The 19,713-nt window shown below is 44.5% G+C and overlaps 1 protein-coding gene across 6 annotated transcripts in view; it reads left to right on the top strand.

The window, feature by feature from the left end:
- CAPS2 (calcyphosine 2) overlaps window positions 1–19,713 on the top strand; it is a 160,614-nt gene that overhangs the window by 20,182 nt on the left and 120,719 nt on the right. For 4 of the 6 annotated variants that reach the window (XM_073559988.1, XM_073559987.1, XM_073559989.1 and 1 more), the window contains exons 6-8: window positions 1,121–1,291; window positions 10,377–10,499; window positions 19,639–19,706. In XM_073559988.1, coding sequence (XP_073416089.1) covers window positions 1,121–1,291; window positions 10,377–10,499; window positions 19,639–19,706 — 362 coding nt within the window. The remainder of the gene's footprint in view (window positions 1–1,120; window positions 1,292–10,376; window positions 10,500–19,638; window positions 19,707–19,713) is intronic. The other 2 variants (XM_073559992.1, XM_073559993.1) reach the window with 2 other exon arrangements.

Raw genomic sequence — 19,713 nt, 5'->3', positions numbered from 1 at the left:
TCAAATTTTCAGCTGACACTGGGCATTCCCTGTACAATGTCAAAACTGTCTTAGTGCAAATAAGGATTTCTTGACCATGGTAACCTATCAGAGTCTTAAGGGCCCGTTACACATAGCGATATCGCTAGCAATATCATTGTAACGTCACTGGTTTTGTGACGCGGCAGCGATATTGCTAGCGATATCGCTACATGTGAAACTTACCTCCGACCGGCTCCCCCGCTGATTATCGCTGATCGCTCGAGAACGTCCTGGACCATTTCTCTTCGTCAGCTTCCTGCTGGGCTTCCTGTGGCGCCGACGAGCGACGCGTGGACGCGGGCGGGAGGATGCAGGATCACCTCGTCTGACAGGTAAGTAGCGACCCCCGACCCCTGCTATGTCGCTGGTGAGATCTGCCTGTGTGGCAGCTCACTAGCGACCACTTAGCGATGCACCAACGATCCATATCGTTGTCGGGATCGCTGGTGCATCGCTAAGTGTAACGGTATCCTTAGACTATTTTTACTCAGACATGCGCTGACTAAAAATCTGACAGCACACTCACTAGTGTTATTCAATAGGACTGCTTAGATGACATTTTGTTTCCAATGGTCTAAGTGTCTGTGTAAAAAAAAAAAAAAAATCACGGCGGCTTGCACTGGCCCCTTCTGTATTTTGGATAAGACTTGCCTATTCAAGTCTATGGGTGTGCAACAAAATTGGATCCCATACGGAACAACTATATTGCCTGTGATTTTTACGGATACATCTCTATTTTTAAAATAAGGAAACCTGTATTTAATCATTTATATTTTAAACTGTTAATGTATCGACTCGGATGTAAAATACAGACACGCAAATGGCACATGGAGGACAATACGGATGAAAATTGTCCGAGGTTTCCAGATAAAAATGGGGCAATTTTTCATATTCTCGTCAGACCTTTGCCGAATACTGAATTTATCACAATCTTGCATTTTATTATGCATTCTTATACTACAGAAAGTTTATTTATCCCCTTTTGCATATTCTTACTTCCACGTTCCAGTCCTCTTTTATTCTTTTTACTTTAGAGATAATTTTATGTTGGCACTTGTTAGGGGAATATAACCTAATTTTCTCATTCTCTTATGACTAGCAGATCTCTGTAACACAGTTAAAAACCGTCCCTGAGAATTTACCATCGGCATCTGACAGATTCCGCTTGAAGTATCAGCAGTACGAAGAAGATATGAAGAATAGCTACAAGCAATATACAATTAGAGAAAAGAATAAACAGCATTCTGCAAGACAGGGTGATAAACAAGAGGTGATAGTAGTTTAATATTAACTCCTTTATTACCTTTAGGCTGGGGCTACACTCCAACTTTGGCCATAACACTTGTCGCCTAGTTAGTTTGCTAGATGAAGCTGCTATACAATGAAAAGGGTCGCATTGCGACCCCGAGAGTACTGCGACAGAAGTCCAAGTGAATTGGATTATTAATGACTTAACATCACAGTCCCATTACCCTGGGGGTCACAAAAGTACCCCATTTCCTTGTCTTGCACTGCAATGTATCAGCGACACCTAGCAATCTTTCTTTCTCTATTGCTTCATTGGGGGACACAGGAACCATGCGTGTGTGCTGCTGCCACTAGGAGATTGACACTATGCCATGAAAAAAATGTTAACGCCGCTTCCGCAGTATACACCCCTCCTCCGTCCGGCTGTAGGACAATCAGTTTTTGCTTAGTGTCTGCAGGAGGTGGACAGGGTTCTCTCACCAGACCCATACCTACCTCAATGTGTGTCGTTCCCTTTTAGGTAACCATTGGAAGAATACAGAGTGGATCTGTAAGCAATAATAAAGGATTTTGGGGATATGTCAAAAGTAAAAGAAAAGTCAAAGATGCTATAGGATTTTTACAGGATGAAAATGATGAAATGGTAAGACAGGATGTTGAGAAGGCTGAACTTTTAAATTCCTATTTTGCATCTGTTTTCTCTCAGAAAGGAAATGTAACATCAACTGTTATTCACTGTCCTATTAAGGGAATAGAAGAATCCAGGATATCTATAAACAGAAAGATAGTGAGGAAACACTTAGCTAACCTAAATGTATTCAAGTCTCCAGGTCCAGATGAATTACACCCCAGAGTACTGAAGGAGATAGCAGAAGAAATTTTTGAACCCCTCTCCATAATCTTTGAAAATTCTTGGAGAACAGGAGAAGTGCCAGAAGACTGGAGAAGAGCAAATGTTGTTCCTATATTCAAAAAGGGGAAGAAGGTGGACCCAGGCAACTATAGGCCGGTGAGTCTGACTTCTATACCAGGAAAGATCTTTGAACAAATTATTAAACAACATGTATGTCAATACCTGGATAAGAATGAAGTGATTAAACAGAGTCAGCATGGGTTTGTAACTAATAAGTCATGTCAGACTAATTTAATTTCCTTCTATGATGGTATTACTGATTGGGTGGATCAAGGAAATGCTGTAGATATAGTATATCTTGACTTCAGCAAAGCATTTGACAAAGTCTCTCATACAATCCTTATTGAAAAAATGACTAAGTATGGAATGGACAAGGCAACTGTTAGGTGGATTCATAACTGGCTTAGTGATCGGACCCAAAGAGTGGTCGTAAATGGCTGCACATCCAGTTGGAAGAATGTCTCAAGTGGGGTACCACAGGGCTCTGTCCTGGGCCCTGTATTGTTCAACATCTTTATCAACGATTTAGATGAAGGAATTGAGGGTAAACTGATTAAATTTGCTGATGACACAAAGCTAGGAGGGATAGCTAATACTAGAGAAGAGAGAGAGGGGATTCAAAAAGATTTAAATAAACTGGAGAAGTGGGCAGCAACTAACAGAATGGTTTTTAACAGGGAGAAATGCAAAGTACTACATCTGGGCAATAAAAATGAAAAAAGCATATATAGAATGGGAGGAATAGGGCTAAGTGACAGCACATGTGAAAAAGACTTGGGTATACTAATAGATCACAGACTGAATATGAGTCAACAGTGTGATGCAGCAGCAAAAAAGGCAAATGCAATTCTAGGATGTATTAACAGAAGCATACAGTCTAGATCACGTGAAGTAATTATTTCCCTCTACTCCTCTTTGGTCAGACCTCATCTGGAATATTGTGTCCAATTTTGGGCACCACATTTTAAAAAAGACATCAACAAACTGGAGCAAGTTCAGAAAAGAGCGACCAGAATGGTGACCGGTCTGCAAACCCTGTCTTATGAGGAAAGGTTGCAGGATTTGGGAATGTTTAGTTTGCAAAAGAGAAGACTGAGAGGAGACTTAATAGCTGTCTACAAATATCTAAAGGGCTGTCACATTGTAGAAGGATCAACTTTATTCTCATTTGCACAAGGAAAGACTAGAAGCAATGGGATGAAGCTGAATGGGAGGAGACACAGATTAGATATTAGAAAAAACTTTTTGACAGTTAGAGTGATCAATGAGTGGAACAGGCTGCCACGAGAAGTGGTGAGTTCTCCTTCAATGGAAGTCTTCAAACAGAGGCTGGACAGACATCTAACTGGGATGATTTAGCGAATCCTGCTTTGAGCAGGGGGTTGGACCAGATGGCCCAGGAGGTCCCTTCCAACTCTACGATTCTATGATTCTATGATTCTACTGCACAGGAGTTATGAGTACGGCGTGTACTGCCACCCATATCCTCATACGGTTAGGTCCATATATATTTGGACAGAGACAACATTTTTCTAATTTTGGTTCTAGACATTACCACAATGAATTTTAAACAAAACAATTCAGATGCAGTTGAAGTTCAGACTTTCAGCTTTCATTTGAGGGTATCCACATTAAAATTGGATGAAGGGTTTAGAAGTTTCAGCTCCTTATCATGTGCCACCCTGTTTTTAAAGGGACCAAAAGTAATTGGACAGATTAAATAATTGTAAATAAAATGTTCATTTCTAGTACTTGGTTGAAAACCCTTTGTTGGCAATGACTGCCTGAAGTCTTGAACTCATGGACATCACCAGACGCTGTGTTTTCTTCTTTTTGATGCTCTGCCAGGCCTTCACTGCGGTGGTTTTCAGTTGCTGTTTGTTTGTGGGCCATTCTGTCTGAAGTTTAGTCTTTAACAAGTGAAATGCATGCTCAATTGGGTTGTGATCAGGTGACTGACTTGGCCATTCAAGAATATTCCACTTCTTTGCTTTAATAAACTCCTGGGTTGCTTTGGCTTTAGGTTTTGGGTCATTGTCCATCTATAGTATGAAACGACGACAAATCAGTTTGGCTGCATTTGGCTGGATCTGAGGACACAGTATGGCTCTGAATACCTCAGAATTAATTTGGCTGCTTCTGTCCTGTGTCACATCATCAATAAACACTAGTGACCCAGTGCCACTGGCAGCCATGCATGCCCAAGCCATCACACTGCCTCCGCCGTGTTTTACAGATGATGTGGTATGCTTTGGATCATGAGCTGTACCACACCTTCGCCATACTTTTCTCTTTCCATCATTCTGGTAGAGGTTGATCTTGGTTTCATCTGTCCAGAACTGTGCTGACTTTTTTAGATTTTTTTTAGCAAAGTCCAGTCTAGCCTTTTGATTCTTGATGCTTATGAGTGGCTTGCACCGTGCAGTGAACCCTCTGTATTTACTTTCATGCAGTCTTCTCTTTATGGTAGATTTGGATATTGATACGCCTACCTCCTGGAGAGTGTTGTTCACTTGGTTGGCTGTTGTGAAGGGGTTTCTCTTCACCATGGAGACTATTCTGCGATCATCCACCACTGTTGTCTTCTGTGGGCGCCCAGGTCTTTTTGCATTGATGAGTTCACCAGTGCTTTCTTTTTTTCTCAGGATGTACCGAACTGTAGATTTTGCCACTCGTAATGTTGTAGTAATTTCTTGGATGGGTTTTTCTGTTTTTGCAGCTTAAGGATGGCTTGTTTCACCTGCATGGAGAGCTCCTTTGACCGCTTGTTTCCTTCACAGCAAAACCTTCCAAATGCAAGCACCACACCTCAAGTCAACTCGAGGCCTTTTATCTGCTTAATTGAAAATGACATAACGAAGGGATTGCCCACACCTGTCCATGAAATATTATTGCCTTGGAGTCAATTGTCCAATTACTTTTGGTCCCTTTAAAAACAGGGTGGCACATGTTAAGGAGCTGAAACTCCTAAACCCTTCATCCACTTTTAATGTGGATACCCTCAAATGAAAGCTGAAAGTCTGAACTTCAACTGCATATGAATTGTTTTGTTTTTAAAATTCATTGTGGTGTAGGGTTCAGACAGGATCTCAGGATGCAGTGACGAGACGCGAGACTGAGTGTGATTTGTAAAATAAACGTTTATAAATTGGTGCCGCCGGGGCTTTGCTGAACAAACCAAATAGGCAAAAACAAACTGTCCTCGCAGGGACTCGATAACATTTAAAACACTTTTTCTAATATTAAATACGACTAATCCGGCTAGTCCGGGTGTTGCAGGCCACATACGGCCGAACTAAGGGTCCTTATTTCCTATGGACAACTTATCCTTCCAGGCGTCGTTCAGGATCGCAGATGCGGCCGCTTAGAGATCGTTGATGCGGCTGTCTTGACGCCTCGGTATCCCGGGAAGATTTGGGCTCGACAGGCCCTGAAGAAACGATGGCGGTGAGGCGCAACAGGCCCTGAAGAAACGTGGCGGTGAGGCGCAACAGGCCCTGAAGAATCAATGCCGGTGGGGCGCAACAGGCCCTGAAGAAACTGTGCCGGTGGGGCGCAACAGGCCCTGAAGAAACGGTGCCGATGGGGCGCAACAGGCCCTGAAGAAACGGTGCCGATGGGGCGCAACAGGCCCTGAAGAAACGGTGCCGATGGGGCGCAACAGGCCCTGAAGAAACGGTGCCGATGGGGCGCAACAGGCCCTGAAGAAACGGTGCGGTGGGGCGCAACAGGCCCTGAAGAAACAGTGCTGGTGGGGCGCAACAGGCCCTGAAGAAATTGTGCCGGTGGGGCGCAACAGGCCCTGAAGAAACGGTGCCGATGGGGCGCAACAGGCCCTGAAGAAACTGTGCCGATGGGTGCAACAGGCATCTCCTTGAGACTCTCGTCTCACAGCGGAGTCATGACGCAGTCTCTAAATATAACCATTCACCAACCTCTGCTCAGAGTCCCTTAGCAAACCGGACGGGGGCCTCTACGGCCTCCTGTAGCGAGGTGGCGCCCGCTGTGGCCGGTGACGACAGGGCGCAGCTGTGGGAGGAGGCAGGGGGGCAGTGTCCTGACCGCTGTAACCGAATGATCTGTAGTCGCAGCGGTCACTTGAGGAAGCGGACTTGTCACAACAGGGCGGGAAACAGTGGGAGTGGCTGTATGCGACCGTATGCAGGGAGCGGCCGCCAGTGAAAGTCTCTCACATGTCACTTGTCAGTGAGTGCGTAGCTTTCCCCTCACAGACAACTTTCCCCTCACAGACCCCTGCCGGCCTCTCGGTCCTCTCTATCTCACACGGCTTCCTGTCTATTGTCAGGCTCTGTCAACTGCCACTTCAGCGCGCCCCCTGCTCCTATTATCCTTGCCCCGCCCCCTGTTTCCCTGACAACTTCAGTCAAGTCTCTCCCTTTACTGTCCTCCCAGTATCGTTCCCTCAGGAACCCTGATGGCGGTCCCCTGGGTACCTGCCCGGTCACTGCCTGGGAGTCTTCCTCCCCACACTCCCCCACCCTGTAAGCTCTCCAGTCCTCGGGCGAGGGCCTTAGTCTATTGAGATCGATCTGTAAGGGTTTCAATGTTCGTTGCCATATGAATTGATCTTGCTCATATCGTTCAGGGGGTTTGCCGGCTGTTGACCGCTCGGAGCGTCTAAGTTCAACTGGGGTAGAGTCGTCTGGCGTGGTGGACATCGGTGGGCTGATTGGTGCGGTCGGGCAAATTGTGTCAGATGATTGATTACTGAATGGAGGGCCTCTGTGTCCTGGGAGACAATCTTCATCGTCATCCGGGTCCCAACATACGGAAGACGGTACGGATGTTGACGGGGTAGGCTCCGGTTGCTTCGGGTCGGAGGAAGTACATGGGCGTAGCATATTACGATGCACAATACGAGTGGGCAGTGTTTCATCCTCCTCAGGTCGTATTTCGTACACCGGTCCATCTGGATGGATACGGCATAAGACCCGATAAGGACTTTCTTCACAACGCGGCTCCTGTTTGTTCTGGGGGCGTTGATCTAGTACAAGCACCCGGTCCCCGCTTTGGAGGTGAGGAGGTGGGGTTGCATTCTTCCCTGGGTGCTCCCAGTCTAGGAGCTTGGTGTGTACAATTCGGTGAAGAGTTTGCAGCCGGTGAAGATGATTTCGGACCCAAGGCGACACTCCAGTCCAGGGCTGAGGCTCTTCGGGGTCTAACTCCACCTCCGTGATCCCTTTACCTTCTCGTCCGAACAACAGGGAATAGGGGGTATAGCCAGTCACTCGATGTACCCTATTGTTATAGACCCAAACTAATTCAGAAACATATTCGGGCCAATATGTTCCCCAATGAAGCGATAGAGAAAACAGGATTTTTGGTTGCTTACCGTAAAATCTGTTTCTCGGAGCCTTCACTGGGGGACACAGCACCCTCCTATGTTTATATTACTTGTTATGATTATTTGAGTGGCTTGTTATGCCAATATGATGAATTCTCCTACTGCTTTCTCACTAACTGATTGTCCTACAGCCGGTCGGGGGGTGTATACTGCGGAGGTGGAGTTAACATTTTTTTCACGGCATAGTGTCAACCTCTTAGTGGCAGCAGCACACACCCATGGTTCCTGTGTACCCCAATGAAGGCTCCGAGAAACAGATTTTACGGTAAGCAACCAAAAATCCTGTTTCGCTCCGCAGGTATCTGAGCCAAAGTCGCCGTGTAGCCCCAGCCTAACATGAGATTTTTACTTGCATTTCTCAGAATCTTTAATGTCACAATTCAGCTTGGAGAAATATTGGTAGGAATATTCTTCCTGTGGATGATTGCTTGGGCAAGGCAAATATTGATCTGTAGGAAGCGTCATGGAAGATGTACACGTGGAGTGGTTGATTATACTTTGTTTCATTAGGGAAACATTTACATATTAAAAAAGAAGGATGCTTTTTGGTTTTGGTATATGAGGTTAAACAATCTATAATATACCGCTGTAAGCGTCACTGTCCGAAGCCTTTATAGACTGTGCAAGCTCGACGCGCCTGTGCAGTCTGGCTCCAGACAGAGTGACTCATCCCCCCCCAGGAGATCGCGGTATGTGTTAGCACTGAACGCATACCGCGATCTCCGGCACAATGCCTTACCGATCCGGTGTTTCTGTTGCCGCGGGGTCTTGCATCTTGCTGTGATGTCAGGAGAGGGCCGGAGTCGGCGCATGCGCAGTCCGCGCTTTCTTCCGCCATTTTGTAGAAGACACACCCGCAGTGTCTTCACACTACAGTGTGCCTCCAAGAAAATGGCGCCGGAAAGCGAGGACTGCGCAGGTGCCGAGTCCAGCACCACAACACGCCCTGTCCAGACAAGACAGCACAACAACGTAATGATCGGATATTGATGCGAGGTCTCACCGTGATGTCAGGAGAGGGTGGGTTGTGGTGCCGGAATCGGGTGAGGGGACCATGCATACCAGGATTGGGGATGAGGGGACCATGCATACCAGGAATGGGGGGGTGAGAGGACCATGCATACCAGGATTGGGGGGTGAGGGGACCATGTGTACCAGGATTGGGGATGAGGGGACCATGCATGCATACCAGAATTGGGGGTGAGGGGAACATGCATATCAGGATTGGGGATGAGGGGTACCATTCATACCAGAATTGGGGGTGAGGTGACCATGCATACCAGAATTGGGAGGTAAGGGGTGCCATGTATACCAGGATTGGGTGGTGAGGAGACCATGCATACCAGGATTGGGGGGTGAAGGGACCATGCATACCAGGATAGAAATGAGGGGGTACCATGCATACCTGGATAGGGATGAGGGGATGCCATGCATACAAGGATTGGGGGGTGAGGGGACCATGCATACCAGGATTGGGTGGTGAAGGGACCATCCATACCAGGATTGGGTGGTGAGGGGACCATGCAGTCCAGGATTGGGGGGGGTGAGGGGACCATGCATTCCAGGATTGGGGGGTGAGGGGACCATAAATACCAGGATAGGGATGAGGGGGTACCATGCCTACCAGGATAGGGATGAGGGGATGCCATGCATACCAGGATTGGGGGGTGAGGGGACCATGCATACCAGGATTGGGGGGTGAGGGGACCATGCATACCAGGATTGGGGGGGTGAGGGGACCATGTATACCAGGATTGGGGGATAAGGGGACCATGCATACCAGGATTGGGGGGTGAGGGGACCATGCACACCAGGATTGGGGGGTGAGGGGACCATTTATACCAGGATTGGGGGGGTGAGGGGACCATTCATACCAGGATAGAAATGAGGGGGTACCATGCATACCAGGATAGGGATGAGGGGATGCCATGCATACAAGGATTGGGCGGTGAGGGCACTATGCATACCAGGATTGGGGGGTGAAGGGACCATGCATACCAGGATTAGGTGGTGAGGGGACCATGCAGTCCAGGATTGGGGGGGGGGTAAGGGGACCATGCATTCCAGGATTGGGGGGGTGAGGGGACCATAAATACCAGGATAGGGATGAGGGGGTACCATGCATACCAGGATACGGATAAGGGGCTGCCATGCATACCAGGATTGGGGGGTGAGGGGACTATGCATACCAGGATGAAGAATGGGCTTCTGGAAAATATGGTATATTGAGTCCGACGTCTCAGTCAATTTCCGGTATGTATTTTTAGGCCGAGTTTAAAATATATTTTTTACACGAGTTTCAAAGATGACCAAATATATATTTTTCCTCAAGAATAAAGGCGTTTTTTGGACAACTTTTATTGTGTTTTTTTTTTTTTTTTTTTTTTTATTATTTGCCTTTTTCTTGATTTATTTAGGTTTGGCATTACAGTGTGACACTTTACATGTTAATTAGTTCTTTTGTAGCCACCCCGTACATTGTGTCCTATTTAGCAATATATTTGGAGGTAGGTATAGACCGTACAGTATACATACCTCTCATGTAAACCACAGTATGTTGGCACTTATATATTTAGAGAATCCCAAATAAGCCATAAAGTTTGCCCCATTCACACTGTTGCCAACATTGTTATTTTTAAGGCTAAGTTGTTTGTTTTCTTGCTGTGGATTAATAGTAGCCTATTGGTACGTGTTTAGTTCTGTACAGCGTGAGCCCCTATGCTGCCTGGGGTCTGTGTGTGCCTCTTGAGATATCTATTGCTTTATTGTGGTGTTTTCTAATCGAATCCAATTGACCAGTAAAGTGATTTTCTGTTCCGCTGTCAACAGGGTGGAAGACCTGAGGATGAAGGTTTTGCCTTGATAACGCCATTTGATGATAAGGTCTACCTTCAGCACTGCTACACAGGCAAGCCGTACACGGCACAGCATAGCCTCAGGAAGCTGGACGCTGTAAGTCTGGTGACAATATGTGCTGGAGTAATGCACAGAAAACTATAGCTTTACGCCACGTACGCCTTGTAGGATTTGTCATTTATAGGAAAAGAAGCAGTCTAAATACTGTAAGTAGAGGGTATTGCTAGGTCTTATAAATTGTAAAGTGATACTCAGAAATTGACCTCATATATGAACCAGGCTTTATAGCAGTAGTTGTAGGGCAGAGACAGACGGCCTTATTTCTCTTGCGAGAATCGCATCGTAAACCTCGTCCTGGCTGTTGGCTCTACTGACCTGAGCTTGACTGCTGCATAGTAATCCATCACGCTGTCTTGCTCAGGTCAGGAGAGGTGCCGGCCAGTCCGTGCAGTGCGATGTGATTCTCTCACGAGTTATACGGTCATCTGACTCTGCCCGTAGTGTGATAGTAGTACCCAGTGATGTCCTCCATTGCCCTGGAGGTGCTGTTTACAGCAGCTTGTCGTCTTGTCAGCTCTTTTCTTGTTTTTTAGAGGTTGCTATACACTACATTTCTATATTCTGAAATTTATAGTGGTTGAAACTCTTTTTTCGCTTTGGGTGTTTTCACATTACATTTAGTCACACATTCGTGGGTCTCTTCGGGGCTCACATCCAAACCCCATCGCAAAACGGGATTGGGACGTTACCGCCAAAGGGACAATAGACTTTAATGGTGCCTGCAGAATGAACGTGATTTTCGGGCATGTACACTTACGGGAGGCAGACTTTTGTGAATTCCATTGCTCGGACTTCAGAGCCGGAGCTCCCTCTGGTGGTTACTGGGAGTAGTGGAGCTGGCTAGTTTGATGGGAGTTTGCCACCTGACGACGATGATTGGGAATCTGGGATTACTGGCTACGAGCATATAAGTGAGCAGGCTTCCCTTAGTGGTTGCTGGTGATTTCCTCCTTGAGCATTTTGAGTTCTTCTGTCTCCTGCCTGATCTGCATGGTTCAGTTAAGTGATTATTTTGCTAATCCTTTGCATCTAATCTGGTTGTGCCTTTTTTGCTTTCTGTTTTGTTGCGAAGGTTCAGCGTACTCCCTGCTGGGGGCAGCGCTGGGTCCCGCTCCATATGTTACAGCTTGTGTCAGTCTGTTCAGTCCCGTTATATTAGTATCTTTTGCTTTGCTTCCAGTTCACACCAGAGTGCTGATCTAGCGGGGGTGAGGTCGTGTGGCCTCGGGTTTTTTGTATATCAGATGTGTTGGATTTTTTAGTGTTTTTTTGCGTGATTGCAGACAGTGTCTTTTCTGTCCTGTCCTATCTAGACAGTTTGGGCCCCATCATTTGCTCAGTCTATTTTCTGCCTATGTTTGTGTCTCATCTTGTCTCACCGACAATATATGTTTGGGGGCTATCTATTCCTTTGGGGATCTGCTCCGGGGCAGTTTAGATTTCACCTTTCTGTCTTTAGGCTTAGTTAGTTATCCGGCTGTGCCGAGGCATCTAGGGCATCATAGGAACGCTCCACGGCTACTGCTAGTTGTATTGTTAGGATCAGGGGTCTGCAATTTGCTGAGTTACCAACCTCTCTGGTTTTCTGGTGGCCTAGCCTGTTCCTGCCATCCTCCTCGGTGACCCATTCATAACAGCAGACACCCAGACCCAGTCTTCTTTGCCTAACTAAATGCAATGGGAAAGCACGTACAGACCTCCAAAGCCTCCCATCTTAGCAAGATATCTCGTTAATTTGTTTCTTTTAGGGGAAGTCTGACCCTGGGCCCTGACTGTTTCTGAGGACTAATGCTTTGTTACAGTCACGAGATGGCTGCCCTCGTGCACCACTATGGATGTCTTCATTTATGGGACTACCAGAGATCGCCGAACGCTGTCCTCATCTACCTCTGATGTTCCTATAAATGTAGATAGGGCTTGACAGCTGATCGAGTAAATTCACATTTTCTATGTAGCTCAATGCTGTTTATGGCCATGATGTAAAATCCATATTAGCTCCATCCCTTCTGATAGGGTTAATGTGAGCAGCCGATGGAAGCATCAATTAGTGGAGGAGGCCAGGGAGTAAGACACACCAGTGAGGGAGAGAGGTAGTTTTTAAATACTGTGTATGCTGCCACTAGAAAAATGCTGACTAGTCAGTTCGGGAAGCTGCAGGGAGGAGGCTTCTATGTTTGTGAGAAGGTGGAGTAGGAGTACTGAGGTCACATCAAGATCATTCCTGTGCAGGAGCCTGTACTCTAGTGGCAACAGTCACTCCGCTGATGATCTGTGGGAGGTATGATCTGTAATCTTTCATACTGATGGGTTTGGGTTGTCACTGTAGACAGTATACTACAAAATCATGCACAGGACTGATACTGCATCTGGCTACAGAACATCACGCCTTGTATGCAGGATAATATGTGACTGGTATTATATCTGATGTCCTTTAGTCATAGCATAATGAATATATATACACAGTAAAATGGACCACACAACTCCCACACAGTATGATGGACCATACAGACCCAGCAGTGTATGATGGACCCCACAGCCCTCTACACAGTATGATGGACCACACAACTCCCACACAGTATGATGTACCATACAGACCCAGCAGTGTATGATGGACCCCACAGCCCTCTACACAGTATGATGGACCACACAACTCCCACACAGTATGATGGACCATACAGACCCAGCAGTGTATGATGGACCCCACAGCCCTCTACACAGTATGATGGACCACACAACTCCCACACAGTATGATGGACCATACAGACCCAGCAGTGTATGATGGACCCCACAGCCCTCTACACAGTATGATGGACCACACAACTCCCACACAGTATGATGGACCATACAGACCCAGCAGTGTATGATGGACCCCACAGCCCTCTACACAGTATGATGGACCACACAACTCCCACACAGTATGATGGACCATACAGACCCAGCAGGGTATGATGGACCCCACAGCCCTCTACACAGTATGATGGACCACACAACTCCCACACAGTATGATGGACCATACAGACCCAGCAGTGTATGATGGACCCCACAGCCCTCTACACAGTATGATGGACCACACAACTCCCACACAGTATGATGGACCATACAGACCCAGCAGGGTATGATGGACCCCACAGCCCTCTACACAGTATGATGGACCACACAACTCCCACACAGTAAAGTAAAGTCTGAATGACTTCTTTATCAGGAAATACCACGTAAAATACCTGTGTATTTTGTGTGGTATTTCCTGATGAAGAAGTCATTCAGACTTTGAAACGCGTTGAATAAACCACCTTTTTTATGTGAAACACCTTTGGACCTTCCATTATTCAGCAGCACGGACCATATCCACATTAACCCTTTCATCCATCCTGTATATAACATCTGATATCTATAGTCATAGTATAATACACAGTATACCAGTCACGTACTATCCTATATGTTACATCTGATGTCTGTAGTCACAGTATAATATATGCATAACACATAATCCTATATGTAAAAATCTGATGTTATGTACTCACAGTATCTCATACAACAGTCTCATGCTATCCTGTGTACCGTATGTGGTATACTATAGTATGTGCACAGTCTATAAATCATATATACAGTCATGGCCAAAACTTCACAAAGTTTGCTGCTTTAGTGTTTTTAGATCTTTTACTCAGATGTTTCAATGTTACATAAAATAGACCTATATGGATACCATGGGCACAAAGTAAGCTGGGCAATTAGCACAAAAATTAGAGAAAGCCTACAGAGAAATGAGTGCAAGGCATCAATATCTTTAATAAAAAAATTTTTTTTAATGAATATGATTAAAAGGTATTTAAAAGGAATATTAAAACATAGTATATACAAGGCTGTAGAGCATGACAATAAAAATCAACATGATACATGTGTATTACTGACGTAGATTACCGAGAACCATACATACAGTGGGTATGGAAAGTATTCAGACCCCTTTAAATTTTTTCACTCTTTGTTTCATTGCAGCCATTTGGTAAATTCAAAAAAGTTCATTTTTTTCTCATTAATGTACACTCTGCATCCCATCTTGACTGAAAAAAACAGAAATGGAGACATTTTTGCAAATTTATTAAAAAGAAAAACTGAAATATCACATTCTCATAAGTATTCAGACCCTTTGCTCAGACACTCATATTTAAGTCACATGCTGTCCATTTCCTTGTGATCCTCCTTGAGATGGTTCTACTCCTTCATTGGAGTCCAGCTGTGTTTAATTAAACTGATAGGACTTGATTTGTAAAGGCACACACCTGTCTATACAGTTGTGGATAAAAGTATTGACACCCCTGCAATTCTGTCAGATAATACTCAGTTTCTTCCTGGAAATGATTGCAAACACAAATTCTTTGGTATTATTATCTTCATTTAATTTGTCTTAAATGAAAAAACACAAAAGAGAATGAAGCAAAAAGCAAAACATTGATCATTTCACACAAAACTCCAAAAATGGGCCAGACAAAAGTATTGGCACCCTCAGCCTCATACTTGGTTGCACACCTTTAGCCAAAATAACTGCGAACAACCGCTTCCGGTAACCATCAATGAGTTTCTTACAATGCTCTGCTGGAATTTTAGACCATTCTTCTTTGGCAAACTGCTCCAGGTCCCTGATATTTGAAGGGTGCCTTCTCCAAACTGCCATTTTTAGATCTCTCCACAGGTGTTCTATGGGATTCAGGTCTGGACTCATTGCTGGCCACCTTAGAAGTCTCCAGTGCTTTCTCTCAAACCATTTTCTAGTGCTTTTTGAAGTGTGTTTTGGGTCATTGTCCTGCTGGAAGACCCATGACCTCTGAGGGAGACCCAGCTTTCTCACACTGGGCCCTACATTATGCTGCAAAATCTGTTTGTATTCTTCAGACTTCATAATGCCATGCACACGGTCAAGCAGTCCAGTGCCAGAGGCAGCAAAGCAACCCTAAAACATCAGGGAACCTCCACCATGTTTGACTGTAGGGACCGTGTTTTTTTCTTTGAATGCCTCTTTTTTCCTCCTGTAAACTCTATGTTGATGCCTTTGCCCAAAAAGCTCTACTTTTGTCTCATCTGACCAGAGAACATTCTTCCAAAACCTTTTAGGCTTTTTCAGGTAAGTTTTTGCAAACTCTAGCTTGGCTTTTTTATGTCTTGAGGTAAGAAGTGGGGTCTTCCTGGGTCTCCTACCATACAGTCCCTTTTCATTCAGACGCCGACGGATAGTACGGGTTGACACTGTTGTACCCTCAGACTGCAGGGCAGCTTGAACTTGTTTGGATGTTAGTCGAGGTTCTTTATCCAACATCCGCACAATCTTGCGTTGAAATCTCTTGTCAATTTTTCTTTTCCGTCCACATCTAGGGAGGTTAGCCACAGTGCCATGGGCTTTAAACTTCTTGATGACATTGTGCACGGTAGACACAGGAACATTCAGGTCTTTGGAGATGGACTTGTAGCCTTGAGATTGCTCATGCTTCCTCACAATTTGGTTTCTCAAGTCCTCAGACAGTTCTTTGGTCTTCTTTCTTTTCTGCATGCTCAATGTGGTACACACAAGGACACAGGACAGAGGTTGAGTCAACTTTAATCCATGTCAACTGGCTGCAAGTGTGATTTAGTTATTGCCAACACCTGTTAGGTGCCACAGGTAAGTTACAGGTGCTGTTAATTACACAAATTAGAGAAGCATCACATGATTTTTCGAACAGTGCCAATAATTTTGTCCACCCTCTTTTTTATGTTTGGTGTGGAATTATATCCAATTTGGCTTTAGGACAATTCTTTTTGTGTTTTTTCATTTAAGTCAAATTAAATGAAGATAATAATAACAAAGAATTTGTGTTTGCAATCATTTTCAGGAAGAAACTGAGTATTATCTGACAGAATTGCAGGAGTGTCAATACTTTTGGCCACAACTGTATAAGACCTCATAGCTCACAGGGCATGTCAGACCATATGAGAATCATGAGGTCAAAGGAACTGGCCAGGGAGCTCAGAGACAGTATTGTGGCAAGGCACAGGTTACAAAATAATTTCTGCATTACTCAAGGTTCCTAAGAGCACAGTTGCCTCTATAATCTTTAAATGGAAGAAGTTTGGGACCACCAGAAGTCTTCCTAGACCTGGCCTTCCAGCCAAACTGAGCAATCGTGGGAGAAGATCCTTGGTGAGAGAGGTAAAGAAGAACCCCAAGATCACTGTGGCTGAGCTCCAGAGATGCAGTAGGGAGATGGGAGAAAGTTCCACAAAGTCAACTATCACTGCAGCCCTCCACCAGTCGGGCCTTTATGGCAGAGTGGCCCAACGGAAGCCTCTCCTCAGTGCCAGACATATGAAAACCCGCATAGAGTTTGCTAAAAAAACACATTAAGACTCCCAGACTATGAGAAATAAGGTTCTCTGGTCTGATGAGACGAAGATAAAACTTTTTGGTGATAATTCTAAGCGGTATGTGTGGAGAAAACTAGGCACTGCTCATCACCTGCCCAATACAATCCCAACAGTGAAACATGGTGGTGGCAGCATCATGCTATGGGGGTGTTTTTCAGCTGCAGGGACAGGACGACTGGTTGCAATTGAAGGAAACATGAATTCCGGCAAAGTACACAGATATCCTGGAGGAAAACCTCTTCCAGAGTGCTCTGGACCTCAGACTTGGCCAAAAGTTCACCTTCCAACATGACAATGACCCTAAGCACAGAGCTAAAATAACAAAGTAGTGGCTTCGGAACAACTCTGTGACCATTCTTGACTGGCCCAGCCAGAGCCCTGACCTAAACTCAATTGAGTATCTCCGGAGAGACCTGAAAATGGCTGTCCACAAAGGCTCACCATCCAACCTGATGGAACTGGAGAGGATCTGCAAGGAAGAATGGCAGAGGATCCCCAAATCCAGGTGAGAAAAACTTGTTGTATCATTTCCAAGAAGACTCATGGCTGTCCTAGCTCAAAAGGGTGCTTCTACTCAATACTGAGCAAAGGGTCTGAATACTTATGACTATGTGATATTTCAGTTTTTCTTTTTTAATAAATTTGCAAAAATTTCTACATCTGTTTTTTTCTGTCAAGATGGGGAGCAGAGTGTACATTAATGAGAAAATTGACATTTTTGAATTTACCAAATGGCTGCAATGAAACAAAGAGTGAAAAACTTAAAGGGGTCTGAATACTTTCCGTACCCGCTGTATATAATAGAGAAACTAGGTCTGAGCTGAAAAAGTAAATTAATGTGTACGCAAAATGTAAATGCATATAAACACATGACCATAACACAGAGAAAACCCAAAACAAAAAACAAGTATCCTAAAATAAAAAAGTAAAAATTAAATTGGAAAAATTGCATACAGGTAGTAATAATAATAAGGGTATTTGGTAAACATAATTTTGATCAAAAGAATGTACAAGCTACATCAAGGCAACCTTTGTGGGATGGTCTTAACTCTTGTATTTTAAGACCTTTCCAGTCCCATTGTCCTTGTTCACATTTACGTCACTTGACAAGTGGAAAGGTTTTAAATACAAGAGTTAGGACTGTCCCACAAGGATTGCCTTGACGTGGCGGGATGGCTTGTACATTCTTTTGATCAAAATTATGTTTACTAAATACCCTTATTATTACTACCTTCATGCAATTTTTCCAATTTATTTTTTACTTTTTTTATTTTAGGATATTTGTTTTTGGTTTTCCACTATATATAATAGCAGTGCAATAGCGAGTAAGTATGGTAATCAGAAAGTCAAAATATCAGACATAGGAAATAGATAACGGTAAGTAATCACATGAACCTAACCCCAATATCATAGATGGATACCAGTTGTCATGAAGTAACGTTTGGCCACGACTACACAGAGTAGTTTCTATCTGGTATTTATTATACTGTGACCTATTTGCATTGTTATGTTACAAAGAGGTCTCTTTCTCTCAAATAGTCTTTAGTGATTGTCTCTTCTCACCGGGATACGCCATCACAAGGCAGCCGTGGTGGCAACCATCATTTGTGGAGTGTACAGATGAAGATGCAGCCAACACGCTCCGCCTCACTGCACATGTGCTGGTTGTCACCAACGTTGCTGTGGCACCAAAAACAGGCAGAACTGCTCAGTTTTGGCACAACACCATGGCATCGGAGGGACAATTTTGATGATCAATTTGAATTAAGAAATGTGGTGCAAGCAATTGCCTTTTGTATAAAAAATGATATGTATCTATATTTTTAGCATTTTTCATATGTATTTGTATTTTTAGTGTAAAAAAAAAAAGGATATCGAGATTTAAATAGAAACTCATCCTTAGCTTTGAAAAATTTGAGATTTTAATTTTATGCAGAATCACCCATCTTTAAGTGCCAACATGTCAAATTGGTGCAAAAATGACACTATTTACACGCTAGACACAGTATACAGACATGTTTGCTACAATACTTGCCATCTTGGCTTCTACAGTACAGAAATTCTGGGCGACCGAGCTCCACAAATAGAGCATGAGCGAGATGCCAATTCATGTGGTACCTGCTCCATCGGCATAGTAAGAGATGTCAGAACGGCATGCCTGACCACCGGTGTATTCACATCTGTGGGACTCGTAAATGGCTGAAAGGAGTGAATAAATTGGTGGTCACTTCTGCCCACTTCCGATTGGTGATAAATGCCATTAATCATATGTAACAGTACACAATATTAACTGCGAGAACATGTCAGCTACATTGTTAAATTGAGTTGTTTGGGACTTTAGTACAGATAAATGACTTTTGCCGATATTATGTAAGAACGTGTCTGCTGCATAGACTTCCTGGGGGCTTCTTCCGTGCTGGAAGGTGCAGTAACAGGCAGCCCTGCTTAGTTTTGCTCAGTCTACGTGTACTTTTATGCACCGCTAAGCAATGTGCTGTTGATGTCCAATCGCTGAAGGGATTTATTGTTTTTGCACTGTGATTTTGAGTTTAATTGGAGATGTTGCTGACATTTCGGCTGCTTTAGGACATGCCTGGATTCCTTCCTTATGACGGGTGTCTTGCAGAAGCCTCAAAAGCAAAGAGCTTCCTTAGAACAGCACAGTGAAATCCCCATCTCACTTGTGAATCTCGCACTGTCTTGTCATTCTGCGCAGCCTGATTATCCTACTTTCTGCTAATCGGAATGTTTCCTTTTTGTATTTCCCTGGACATTATCGCAGGAAGACCTGGCTGCGGAGAGAAGGAAGCAATCTGTTGTCGAGCAAGTTATGATAGACCATCTTTCTAGGTACATT

Source organism: Dendrobates tinctorius, unplaced genomic scaffold (assembly GCF_039654945.1).
Source record: "Dendrobates tinctorius isolate UK_male_01 unplaced genomic scaffold, ASM3965494v1 ptg000290l, whole genome shotgun sequence".
NCBI classification, from domain to species: Eukaryota; Metazoa; Chordata; class Amphibia; order Anura; family Dendrobatidae; genus Dendrobates; species Dendrobates tinctorius.
This window is presented reverse-complemented; position numbering and strand designations above follow the sequence as displayed.